At 42.9% G+C, this 14,308-nt stretch overlaps 1 protein-coding gene across 3 annotated transcripts in view; it reads left to right on the top strand.

The window, feature by feature from the left end:
• The first annotated feature begins 1,267 nt into the window (after positions 1-1,267).
• Positions 1,268-14,308, top strand: part of LOC148017671 (uncharacterized) — a 40,325-nt gene continuing 27,284 nt past the window's right edge. Inside the window, exons 1-2 of one of the 3 annotated variants that reach the window (XM_087662573.1) lie at positions 1,268-1,738; positions 2,710-2,898. In XM_087662573.1, the coding sequence (XP_087518699.1) occupies positions 1,388-1,738; positions 2,710-2,898 (540 nt within the window). In that variant the 5' untranslated portion in view covers positions 1,268-1,387. The remainder of the gene's footprint in view (positions 1,739-2,709; positions 2,899-14,308) is intronic. The other 2 variants (XM_087662575.1, XM_087662574.1) reach the window with 2 other exon arrangements.

Raw genomic sequence — 14,308 nt, 5'->3', positions numbered from 1 at the left:
TGAAGAAAAAGCCCATAATATAAATAGGTAGCCAAGATGTTGCTAAATAATCTCAAGAATAATATGACCAATTCTTTTATTTGTAATCATCGAGTGAAGGAATATAATCACTTTGTCCATGGCTCTACCTTATTTAAAGAGGGATATGTGTTAGTTTCATTTTGTTGGGATGTAAACATTTACTACATCTTTTGATACAACACACTTTAATGTTTTCTCAAAAAAGAACTAAATATTAGTTAAAAAGTATTTGTGTTTGAATTGACTCTTTTGAAACTCGCCAATATATTATTTGTTACTTAAAATATAGTTACTCTTGAAATTGGCCTTATACCACTTGATATTTGCAACTAGGTTCAAAGAAAACTATGTTATTATTTTGCAATTCAATGTTATTGGGCCTTAATCTAAGAATATGATGTTATTATTTTGTGATTCACTATTACTAAGCTTTGAACTCAATCTTTCATTTACCTTGGCAAGCCCTTGTGACTACATGGCCTTGTTTGCATTTTCAAAGCATGACGATATCAATTAGCATCATCCACCAAATTTATAATGATTTCTTAAATTAAATATCATTGATTTATATTGACAATCCCTTGTGATTAAAATCTCATTGTTTGCATTTTCAAATGTATGATGATATCCATAATCATCATCCACCACAACCATCGTGCTTTCTTAAATGAATTCCCATTGATTTAACTTGCTACGCGCTTGTGGTTAAATCTCCTTATGTGCATTTTCAAAGATATGATGATGATATCAATCAACGTCCACCATAATCATCGTAATTTCCTAAATTAATTATCATTGATTTGTCTTGGCAGGCCCTTCTGATTAAAATCTCCTTGTTGCATTTTCAAATGTTTGATGATATCAATAAGCATCGTCCACCATAAAGATCACGATTTCTTATATTTCATCCACCATAAATGTCATGATGTCTTAAACTAAATCTTATTGCTTTAGCTTTGGAGGCTTTAATGATGATATCCATAAGCTTCATCTACCTTAATAATTAGGATTTCATAAATTAAGTATGATTGATAGCCTCACCTCCTCCTCCTCCTCGAGTTTCCTTCAGCTTACAACCTTAATCTAACAAATACCATATTATTATTTGGTATTCATCATTAGTAAGCCTTGAACTCTGTCATTAAAGTATCTTGGCAATCAGCAAGCCCATGAGGTTAAAATCTTCTTGTTTGCATTCAAATGTAGGATGATTTCGATAAGCAATATTCACAGCGACCGGTCGTGGCCTAGGGATTTGAGTGTGGGTTGAGTATTGTGGGTGTGTGAATTCAAACCCTTGGTTGTGCTTCCCTAAAGCATCATCCTCAAATATCCTCATAATTTCTAAAAATAATAATTAAAATTGATGGCGTCGCCTCCCCCTCCCCCTCCTGCCCCTCCTCCTCCCCCTCCTCCCTCTCGGCTTCGCTCGCGCTCTGGGCCGCCGCCTCAAGCAGGCACAGTCCTGCTGTCCTGCACGCTCGCCGCCATCGCCTTGTTCCGCATCCGGCCCCGCGACCCCATCTTCGAGGTCGTCTCCATCCATTTCCGCGGCTTCAAGCTCCGCTTCTGCACCGACTCTCCCTTGCTCCTCGCCGTCGTCGACGCCGAGCTCATCCTCTGCATCAAGGTCATCAACCCTAATGTGCTCCCCATCGAGTACACTAGCACGGTCATGGACATCTTCTACCGCGGAGACCTCCTTGGCCAGGCCAAGGTACCATCCAGACCTCCCTTTGACATTTCATCTCGCAAAATGTACTCTCAAACACAGGGACAGTGTATTCTTAATAAAAACAGAACAATGCATTCTCGCATTTCCTCCCTCTTCAAAACAGGAACATGGTTGGTCATGGCCTTGCTTTCATACACATTGCCACTCGAAAACGGTACATCGCTGGCTGCAAAAGGCCACCCCAGAGAGGCCAAGGCATCGAACAAAGGGTGCTTGTGGGCTGCCCAATGGCCTACTAGGACCTAAGGAGTGATAGGTGACACACGCACAGACAAGCACTTGCAAGGAAAAACAACCATCCAGGGATTTCTGTACGTGTCTATGTCTCCAGCCACACTGGGTGGTGCAACACTGTTGTGTCCCTCAACAATGATAGGGTAAGCCGGCTTTTAACCGATAAGCTCATCACTACCACCCCTGCCATTGCGGTATTGTGGGTCTGATGAACAGCGATTCAGGGATTTCTATACCTGCTCGTCTCTCTCGCCACACTGGGACAGTGCAACACTGGTTTTGTCCCTTATAAATAACAGGGCAAGCCAGCTTTGATCCGATAGACTCATCACTACCACCTGCCATTAGAGCAGGGCATGCAGTACTGCAGATACATATTCAACACACCCAGGCTATCCATGAGCTTGCATGTTGTGTGTGCATTCTGAGCCTTTGGCATATTGGTTATTATATGGATCAAAGCTTATGTAAGGACATCACCATTGCATTTTGGTATCCTGGTTGAAGACTTGTGTATAGAAATTTCTTATTGATTGCACTGTTTTTTCTCTTTATGATCCTCTTATCTTGTGAGGTTGTCTTAGAATATAAAAAGTTACATTGTGCACCAAATAATAGTTCTTATGTGATTCAAGTAGAAGCTGCAAGTTCACTGTCATTCATTTATTCCCTTGACTGACTCAGCATAGGTTGTGTGATTTTGAAATGTTGACTACCAGATCGAGCCAGGAAGCCAAGATGCAAACAGCCAGGAAGTTTTGGAGGTACCTGCAAAATTGGATGGTCTTGAGATGACAAATCATGTTAAGGACTTGATATTGGATATTAGGAAGCGGGAGATGACATTAAATGCTGTGGTCACCATCAAAGGCAAGGCCAGGCTTTGGAGATGGACACACAAGTTTGAGGTGTGTGTCTAATATATATATATATATAGAGAGAGAGAGAGAGAGAGAGAGAGAGAGAGAGAGAGAGAGAGAGAGAGAGAGAGAGAGATGAAATGAAATGATTTATTAATGTCTGCAAAAGGCCAAAGTGACCTATGAGATCATGAGTTACAGCCATGTATGATGATACAACTGTCTGAAAATGAACAGTAAATGTATATCAATAGTAAAAGACAGCTAAAAACTACAAAGCTAACAACTAACAAAAATCCCTATTTGATACAATCAGGAGTGGTAAAGCCTAATGTACATGGACCAAGACTAGTAATATCATGGAGGTATGTGGGGCTGAGCAATGATATCCTATATCCTCATATGCATGTGTCGTTGATGCTTGTGTTAGGGTCTAGGATGTTTGGATTAGCCAAGCTAGACTGCTTGATCAATTGGTGTCCCTCGCGTAGGTGCAAGCTATGGCTTTGTCGGAGTCTCCTCAATGCTCATCCTAGATGTAGACTGAGACTAGGATTGCTTTGGGTATCTTGCCATATAGGAAAAAAGAAAACAAAAATGGGATAAAACAGTCATAAATCATATAGCAAACATTGTTACATGTGTATAGCATACAACTGTAATCTCTCATAGATTCATTTATTGGGCTTTTCCTCCTCTGTACATTGCCCACTTGCTGTTCTTCTTTGCCTTTGTGATTTTAGCTAGTTGTGCTGGTTGATTCTTTAGTTGGAGTGGCATTAGCTTGTTTGCTATCCATACCTTTGTTCCTTGGAGAGACTTTGTTTGCTTCATAATTCTATTTTTTTCCTATTATGTTCATATACATTACTCTTGCCTATGTGCCTGAGCCCTTTCATAGTTAGAGCATCGTGCTCGTTCTTGTGTGCAGGTTACCTCAGTCACTTAGGATTTCAGGAGCTAGACTAGGAACATCTTTTGGAATTTGCCAATATGTTGTTGGGTGAACATGTTCAACATAACTGGGAATTCTTTCCAGACCAAGACAAAGAGAATGTTTTAAATGCTACCGTGGATACCAAGATTGTACTATATTTTTTTTAGTCTTCTATGAAAAAGGAGCCATCCTTTTCTTTGCTGCTAGGATTTTGGTGTTCTCGTGGATTTGCCAATGGTTGAACTCCATCTTCTAGGGGGATTGTGTGGGTAATCTTGGGCGCAGGGTCCATGGGACATGAAATGGGCTTACAATCAGCCATACCAAACTTTGAAAAATGCTCGGAGATATACCTATGCTGGGAAAGAAAAATTCCCTGTATCAAGTGATAAATCACAAGACTAAGGAAGAAGTGTAGGATCCTAAGCTTTGTCATGTAAAACTCCTATCGCAAAATCTCTGGTGTCCAACCACTTGTTGTGAGTCACTCCTTGTAATAATCAAGTCATCCATAATATAAGGTGACCAAAGTATATGCGTCACCCTTGACCTTGGAATAACGATTAGGGTTATGATTGGAACAATGGAAGCCACTTTGTAGAAAGACCAATCAATCCGTTGATACAAAGACCTAGGAGCTTGTTTCAGGCCATAGAAGGCCTTTTGCAATCAATAGACATGATTCTTCTTCCTTACATGAAAACCAAGAGGCCGATCAACATAAATCTCCTCCTCGAGTATGTTGTTCAAGAAGGTAGACTTGACATCCATCATGTAAACCAGCCAATGGTGATGGTTGCAAGAGCCAAAACAACTAGAACAATAGACATACGGGTTGTAGGTACAGGTGTCTTGAAATAGTCCAAACTTGCTCTCTATGCAAATTCCTTGGTAAGAAGCCTAGCTTTGTGCTTGTCCAAGGTGCTTCCAATGAGATATTTGGTCTTACAATCCCACTTCACACCTTTCAACTTTCGCTTTTGTGGATACAGAACCAACAATCAAGTCTAATTATGCTCGATGGAATCAAGCTTCTCTTGCATAGCACGGCACCACACATCTTGTGCAAGAGCCTCATCAATAGTGGCAAGCTCACGATCTTGTAAAATATGAGACATACGGGGATAGTTCACATAGAGTGAACTACCTTGTTGAGCTTGTATCTTGGTTGATGTACGTAGGCATGTTGGTGTGGCAAGAAAATGAGAAACATCCACATCCTGTATAAGCTGTCTATACCATTGAGGAATAACAATGGGCTCATCCTATTGTGATAGAGACCGTGAGGCCATTAGTACTTGCAATGCACTTGTGTGGGATAGGAACTTCCCCTCACTGGGTAAAGGCATATCTCCTTATTAGAAGAAGAGGGCTTCCCCTCGGATGGCTCAACACCCCTAGAAGACACATGAGGGGATGGGGAAGAAGTGGGGATACTCAATGAAGAAGAAATAAGATCCATCAAGGGTGGAAGGGGAGCTGAAGGGAGGAGGGGATGGAGGGGGAGGAGTCGAAGATGAAGGGTGCCAATCGATATCTTGGAAGGAAGGGGAGGGTTTGTGAAGAAAACTGTGGACTAGTTGCTAGGGTTTGCACCGAGGAAACACAAGATGTACAATCACGACAGAAACACAATGATATAGACATAGACATGCAAAATTCCAAACCCTAAAAGCAAAACTCAAAACTCACACATAGAAACAAACACAAACAAGAGGAGAGAGAAAAATAACAACTCTGAAGTGAATGAAAACTATAAATAAATGTAAGAAAGTACAGAGTCCCTAGTGTCGGAGAGTGACATCCTATCCTCTATTGAGCTTGAAAGAGCTCGATCCAAAATTGGCTCTAACTGAAACACATCAAGGTAAAGTTCATCATTAAGGATAATTAGGTAGGTCATCCTCCATTCAGTTGCATTCTCTCATAGGTGAAACAATGCTGAAGCTTCATCAAGAAGCACATGGAAACTTTACCTCAACTTTACTTGTCTTAAAATCTCCACTAGGTTCTAGGTTTTTTTTTCCCTCTTAAGCATTGCGATGCTTTATATTTTAGCATTGTTGCAAATCCATCTTAACTAATATGCAACATTGCATTCCATTGACTAGCCCCTTGTGTGTACATGACATGCTAGGAGCACTAGATGCATTAGGAACATTCTTATTTGCATACTTTGGACCATTACAATGTGACTGTGCATGGGAATTTGCATACTACTAGTCATACCAAGATACATTTTGCCATACATTGCATGCTTTGCTAGTTGCATTTTCCTCATGCAGGCATTACTAGCTGCATTTTTCCTCATGACTATCACTATATGAAGCATTTGCATGACCAATATTAATACTATGAGTTCCAAACACAATGGGCTGCATATATGTATTGCCAAACTTGCCACTTTGTGCCCCAGCATCATGCCAACATTGCTATACATGGGGTTATGCATATTACTAGCCATGCCTGATACATTGGGCTTGCACACCAAGCATTGGTTGGTGCATATTGTAAGGAGTTGTGCCATATATGCTTGTATGCGGTCTTGGACCCACCATAGCATGGAAACTAGTATCACCACCAAAGTATCCTAGTTGCCTCATCATTGCATGTATACCTTGTTGTCCAAAAAGCATTAGATTGGCACTTTTAAGGCTGCCTTGCATATGCATCAATTGCTCTATTGGCATCATTTGCTTATGCTCACTACCCACATTTGGAATATCATGTTGCTGTACTGGCTCATCCTCGATGCATTTTGGTATCTCGAAGCTCTTGAAGATGATTTTCTCTCTTGCCTTTGTTGCCGTCCTTTAAGGTGTTCAAAAAGCGTATGAACTAAGGATCATTTGCCAATTGCACAAACATTTTAACTGCTGTTATTAGTTGATCTTTAAATCGGTCATCAAATTTCTTTTCCTCATGCCAAGTTATCAGCTTCAAGAGACCTAGAAGGACCCGACAACCTTCTAATCCCATTTTTCAGCTTATTAAATTACTTTTTAAAATAGTAATTTAATACTTTAGTACCCAAAAAATAATTTCACCAGTCAATAATTAAATTGGCTAGGCTAGTTTGTCTTGTTAGCATTTGAGTCATCCCCTGGATAGGGTGTGTTAGGGTTTCTGCACAGTTAGGGTTTGGTACAATAGACAGATTATAGAGCCACGTCAGCCAGATAGAGTATAGTGCCACGTCAGTAGCCAGCCACATCAGTAGACTGCACAGGTGCCACGTGGCAGCCTGCAGTGCAGTCGAACAATTTTTTTGGCATTATTTTATTGCAGTCGGTTGCACTTAATGCGGCCGACTTGTTTATTTTATGCCTTTTATTTCTGCTTTATATAGCAGTCCTTCAGCACATTGTTCGTACATTATTTAGTGATTTCAGATTCTGATCTTGAGATTTGTTGGCTGAGACAGACTGTGCTTGGGCTGACGGAGATCGAGGTCATCAAGTCGGAGACATACGCAGATATTTCCTCTGCCCCCTTGTGTATTTCTGCACTCTTATACAGCATACTACACCGCAGATTTTCTACGTTTACACTATCTCATTTTCTCTCTCTCTCTCTCTATCTTCTCTCTGTGTTCACTCTCTCTCAGTCTTTGTTCTATGCTTCCGCATCGCTGCACTTTGACATGTCTTCCAAGTATCCCTAAGCAGTTATTAGTCCTTAGACCGGCATTAATTGATAAATTAATGCCTAGTCTTTAATATCACCACTGATATTAGAGGCCAATAAATTGGTCTAGGCCGAAATTCAATACCGGCTATCACTTGATAGATGCTAGATATAACTTATTAAAACTTTTGCCTTTGGCACTAACTAATATTTTGGGGTCCTAGGTCCCATAGTGTGAAATAATTAACTTGCACCTCACATGTGCCAGCCGCATGAGCACATTTGATAAAAAGTTCATGTCCTCGTGACATCACAACTCGTTGAGACAACAAATACAGTTGATGCTTTGTTTTATGGAAAGACTTTAGGCTTTCAGGGTGATGGCAAAAAATCACAGAAAGCAGACTTTTAAGGTTGACAACAATGGAAAATTTGCAAATAGGCTTGAAAAGAGGCAAAACCGAGAAGGAAGGATATGGAAAAGCTTTGCCTAGTGCAAAGAATTGATGACAACAGCAGGAGAGAGTTGTCCAAATAGATAGCAAGGAGAAAAGGTTGAAAACAAAGAGGATGCAAAGGGTAAGAGTCCAAAATATTAGTTGGTTTGGTGCCTGATGTAGTTAGTGATCGGTCCAATGATGATGCTAACAAGCTTCTAGAGCATGGAGAAAATCAGAGATCAGCATGCATTGATTTTCTTTGATACTGGAGCAAAAGCCAATTTTAACTCCATAGACATGGTAGCCCATCTAGGCATAACAGAGGATGAGATGGGACCCATGGTAGAAATTGGTATTGCATGCAAGGGCCATGTAGAGCTTGTCATGTCTTTGATTAGGAAGCTGTGTTTATACATTTAGAGCTATGTGGACAGTGAAGAGTTCGTTATTGCACCAATAGAGGGTTGTGATGTATTGATTGGTATGCCTTGGTGGTGTTGTGTACATGTAGTGATTAACTTCCATGACAAAGTTATTATTAGTCAGTACTCTATTGGAGATGGATCCTAAGTGCTCTAATCACCAGTCTAAGCAGAGGCTAATGAAGAGAAGTGCTGAAAACATAGAGTGACATTGCAGATGATGATAGCATAAACAAATTGGGCCAAAATGTAACTTGTAGGGGTATACAAAGAATAAAAGATGTATTAATATATTAGGGTACAAATAAGGGTGTGTTTACACACGTATAACTTTAATACACACCGGTATAACTTTGACGAAGACGAAGGTGTTGAGAAACCACTTCTTCAATTCACACACTTCATTTTAGGGTTTTGTATTAATAGCCCCCAAAAAGGCTGGTGTCCACAGTTTGGTTACTTTTTTAGTGGGCGTCCACACAGTGGTGTGTCACCCTAGACAGCTTATGCCTGCAAATAGGTAGTCCATTCATTCTTCACCCTGTCACCACTCTTCAGTCATTCTTCACGCCTCTTCCTCTGTCATCAGACACTCTTCCCTTCTCTCACTAGCCCCTTCCACTGCCCTTACATTCCTTCAGGAGGACATTGCGGTTTGTAGCTCGTGGTTGTCTTTACCCTTCTTCTTTTGCTTTAGGTGCATTGTTCCAATGTCAGGCTTTGCGTTTGGAGCATCTTCCACCTATCGTCACCATCATTAGCTTGGCATTAGCACTCTTTTCCATTAGGCTCCACCTTCACTTGTGTTTTTCAGTGTGGAGATTTTCTCCTTGCCCGGTGTTATCATCTTTAGCTTGGCATCAACATCCTAGCCTTTGGCGATAGTCTATATCACCGAGCATGATTTCATCACTCATAGGGGCTGTTGGGACTTACGTTTTTGCAGCTTGGCTTCTCCTCCAACACTTAGCGCCACTCGTCTAGCACAAGGGCTGCTGGGACTTGCGTTTTTGCAGCTTTGCTTCTCCTCCACTACCCAACACACTCGCTTGTTACAAAGGTTGCTGGGGCTTGCGTTTTTGCAGCTTGGCTTATTCTCCATCATCTAGCGTTATCATATCCACCTGGCGTCAGCATTTGGGCTGCTCTCCTTGCGTTTGATAGCTCCAATACTTTGCGTTTTGTTACCCAGGTCACTCTTGGGCATTAGAGGACTACGGGTCACTCCCTCGACAGTTGTTTGATAATCATCTTCCACATCTCCGATGGCATCAGAGGATTGCGGTTCGCTCCCTCGATAGTTGTCTTTCACCTTCTAGTGATTATTTCGATAGCCCACTGCTCGGAGGATTGTGTTTCGCTTTCTTCATTGTGCAAATTTTCCACAAGTGTTGCCACCTGATTCAGATAGGATAGTGTAGTTATCTTTTGATCTTCGGCTCCGCTGTATCAACTTTTCTTCTCATAGCATGATTCGGCGCATCATCACCATGTTCTTGTGTTTCTGAGTTTCTCTTCTCTCTCAATGTTTGTCGTACACACTGTGTTACTCCTTGCAAACCCTATTGTCTCTTTGCACTGCCGCTTATTATGACATGGTATTAGAGCATACCTGTTATTTTTGACATGGTATTAGAGTGCAAGAGCTCAAAGAGCTAAAGACCCTGTTCATTAGAGAAGGTAAAGTTAGGTTGTGGGTATTGGAGCTTGATGCGGAGCTGAGACTGAACGTGATAGATAACACATACACAGGGAGTAGAGAGAGCAGTGCGTAGAAAGGAGAGTGAGCACAACACAATGGATATTTGGTACAATGACGAGTGTACCTCTTTAGGTTTTAGATAGATATATATGAAAGTACAAATGTGCTAAGGGTATGTTCACACCTGTGCACATATAAAAGGCACGATGGCTCTTTATTCCCAACCACCTCCCACCTAAAGGCAATGTGCCTTAAGAGGAGAAAAGAATCGGCTAAGTCTAGGTATGTACAAAGCTGAAATACATATACCTATCCAACTCCCATCATCTGTCGGCAATGAGCAAACCACTTTGTTGGAAGACCTTTCGTGAGAAGATCTGTAGGATTATCATATGTATGCACTTTGACAAGCTCAATGCTCTTGCTGTCAAGTACATCTCTAATAAAGTGATACTTCATCTGTATGTGCTTCGTCTTTGCATGAAGGACAGGATTCCGTGCTAGCATGATAGCACTCTGACTATCACAATGGAGAACAGGTAACTCTGTACCCACCAGATGCGTAAGCCATAAAGCCTCTTTGCATGCCTCAGTGGCAGCCACATACTTTGCCTCTGTAGTAGACGATACAACACACTTTTGTAGCCTGGAGATCCAAGAGACTACTCCTGTGAAGGTAAACACATACCTAGAAGTGGATTTTCTGCAGTCCGCATGACCAGTATAGTCTATCCGTAAAGCCAGATAGTAGGACGAGTCTAGGGATAGCCATGCTCCTCCAACAACTGCCGAAGCCATACTATCTCACATGTGGTAGAAGACGCAGCCCGATACTTTGCCTCAGTTGAAGATATGGCTACCGTGGGTTGCTTCTTGCTACTCCAAGAGATAGCACCAGCACCCAAGGTAAAACGATAACATGTAGTAGACTGCCTGTGATCCACATCGCCAGCCCAATCTGAATCACTCCAACGTGCAAGAATAAGATCAGAAGCACCTGTACCTATTGGATAATGAATCCCTAAGTCTGAGGTTTCCCTCGGATACCGTAGGATCCTTTGAGTAGCCTGCCAATGCACTTGCTGAGGCGAACTCATGAATCCAACCAAGAAACCTATAACAAAACATACATCAACCCGTGTGTTAAGGAGCCAAATCAATGATCCAATCAGTTGATGGTAGCGAGTAGCATCTGCCAAAGGAGAATTTGCGTGTGAAGTGGCCTTCCAATTTGGATCCATAGGAGTAGAAATGGACTGACAATCCTCCATCTCAAAAGTCACCAAGAGCTCTTGTACATATCTTTGCTGAGAGATGAAAATCCCCCTCTGAGACAAATAAATCTCATGGCCCAAAAAGAAATGGAGAAGTCCTAAATCTATCATCTCGAACTTCTGGTGTAGGGTTGCCTTCGTCTTTGCGACCTTTTGGGTATGAGCAACTGCAATAATCAAGTCATCAACATACAAAACAAACAAGACACGACCACCCTCAGCCATCACTCTGGTACTGGGTCTTGAAGATCCATTTGACATCAATCACCTTCTTATGAGAGGAACGAGGCACAAGGAACCAAGTGCCATTCCGCTCAATAGCCTCCAACTCAGCTTCCATCGCTGCCCGCTAATGATTAGACTGTAAAGCCTCCTTCATTGATGTAGGCTCTCTATCCTGCATAACACAGGACATCAAACAGTAGTTAGAGCAAACAAGCTCCATAGTATGTGCTTGGTGCCTCCGTGACCTCCACGGTTCATCCTGCAGTTCCCACTCCTCAGGGACCCCCTCGATCCCTGAATCTCGGAGGGTGTCACGGGCCCAACGAGAGGAGGAGGCCGGATCTCTCCTCGGCTCTCCATCCACTGAAGACTCGGGTACATCCATCAGCGGGATCTCCATTGGGGTGGCCGGTGGAAGAGAAGACTTAGAATTTGAAGAAGAATCTTTATCAAGAGGCTCTGGCTCCAAAGAACTGTCGCAGGAGCCCAACTCTCCCTTGGGTCTCCAAGTACGGGGTGCTTCTCAACCCCCTCTGTGGTTGGAGCTTCCACGAACCGCACATCTCGGCTTGTGCAGACAGCTCGCTTTACGGGATCATACAAGCGATAACCTTGGGATTGGGAGCTATAGCCAACAAAGATCTGTCGTCGCAAAGCCGACTCGAACTTGTTACGTTGCGTCTTCGGGATGTGCACATAGGCGTCACACCCAAAAATCCGGAAATAAGAGACATCAGGCTTAGTCCCAAAGTAAGTCTCAAAAGGTGTCATCCTGTCAATGGCCGAAGTGGGAGATTGATTTAGGATATGGACTACCATAGCCACCGCCTCGGCCCACGGAAACTGAGGTGTTTATCAGTGCTCCATCATGGTGTGTGCCATCTCGATCACACTTCGGTTCTTTCGCTCCAAAATGCCATTCTCGAAGAGCCTTGGTATTAGCAAACTCCTGGTGAATGCCTTTATCTGCAAAAAAACGAGCAAACTTATTAGAAACAAATTCACCACCCTTGTTTGATCACAAGGTCTTTAAGCGTCGGCCCGATCGGTTCTCCTCGAAGATAAGCCAATCCTTGAAGTGGGAGAAAACCTTCGACTTTAGCATTAAGAAGTAGACCCATGTCATCCTGCTGTAATCATCTATGATCAACATGAAGTACAAGCTCCCCTTCAAGGACTCATTCCTTATCGGGCCACAAATATCCATAGATACAAGCTCCATAGGTGAAGTAGACCGCCTCGAAGCTTTGTTGGGAATCGCATCCCTATGCTGCTTCCTACAAATGCAGGAGACACATGGCTGCTAGCTCACCACTATGTCCGGCCTCAAGCGATCCTCGCGACGCCTTTTTTGAAGATACTCATAGTTTGGGTGGCCAAACTGAGTATGCTGTAGCTCGGCGGATGGTGTTTGAGAGGTAAGAAGAAGAGAGGTAAGAGCGGAAGAAGTCTTCAATTTGTAGATGCCATTCTCCTTATACCCTAAAGAGAGAACCTTCCTCGATCCACGATCAAGAACTCGAACATCACTGTCAAACTCCACCTAGAGGCCAAGAGAACAAATCTTATGGACCGAAAGCAAATGATACCCTAAACGTAGCACATGCAACACCTCGGAAGTGTGGGTACCACCACGTCCATTTGGAATCAACTGTATCTCACCCCATGCAGCAATAAACACAGAAGAGTTTTCTCCTATGAGAATCCGCCTAGGCGAGGGTTGCAAATGAGCAACACCTACTGTCGAAGGAGTCATGTGCCGTGAGGTACCACTGTCCACGATCCACTCTTGAGCTTGGGGAGCTATTATTGCATCATTAGAAGTCTTCGATGTAGGGTCCTCAATGATCTCTAAGTATAGAAAAGCAGCTGATGAGGGTGTAGCCACTGCACCAGAATCCTTTGTGTCCTTCTTCTTGGTGTTCTTCTTGTCCTTGTCGGGGCAATCCTTCTTCCAGTGGCTAGTCTTACCACAAATATGGCATGTCGATTCTTTATCTTTCTCCTTCTTTGATCTTATGAGAGGCTTGACCAACCAATGCCTCCGATTTGGAAGCATTTTGTTTCTTCAATTGTTTCTCTTGGTCCAAGACCATAGGAACTAACTCTTCCCAACGAAGAGTTGACTCCCACCTCGAAGCAATAAGAGCGGAATAAAAAGTATTGAATTGTGGCGGCAACTGGGACAATAACGTGATCGCCATGTCTTCGAAGGAAATGAGCTTTTCCACATTTTGAACCTGCATCTGAAGTTGCCAAAGCTTGTTGATGTGTTCCCGAAGCGAAGAAGACTTATTCACGGACAATGTCTGTATCTGCACCTCCAAAGAAACTGTTACATTCATAAATGTAACTTATGGGAGACAGGTGCGAGGGACGACCGTTCGGGGGCCTTGGGCACCCGAACGGGGTCAAGGGGAGCCTAGAGAGTAAGTGAGTCTAAGAATAGTAGGACTCACCTGAAGTGGATGGCTGGTAGTCGAATTTGGGAGAGGAGCTAGCAATCTTCTAGGCGAGGTTGGGTGGTGAAAGAAAGAAGTCACTCGTGCCATTTTGATTCATGAACAGAGGGCCGTCGTCAGAAGATAATCTTCCAGATACGTTGTATTGGTATCAGAGCCGTTGGGTCCCGTCTTCACGAAGAGCCATCGGGTCCCGTTTTCACGAAGAGCCGTCGGGTCATGTCAAGTAGTCGTTTCACGAGAATGGCAGCCGCGGGACATGTCAGTCGTCGTTCTTTGTGTTAGCGATGGCGACCACGGCGAACGGGTGCAAACCAGGTCACACTAATCGTCAACGTTCGTGCTGGCGATTATGGTGGGACTAAGTCC

The sequence above is a fragment of the Lygodium microphyllum genome, chromosome 22 (genome assembly GCF_053477565.2).
Source record: "Lygodium microphyllum isolate KBCC chromosome 22, Lygodium_microphyllum_v1.1.10, whole genome shotgun sequence".
NCBI lineage: Eukaryota > Viridiplantae > Streptophyta > Polypodiopsida > Schizaeales > Lygodiaceae > Lygodium > Lygodium microphyllum.
The sequence above is the reverse complement of the archived record's forward strand: the minus strand, read 5'-3'. Positions and strand labels throughout refer to the sequence as shown.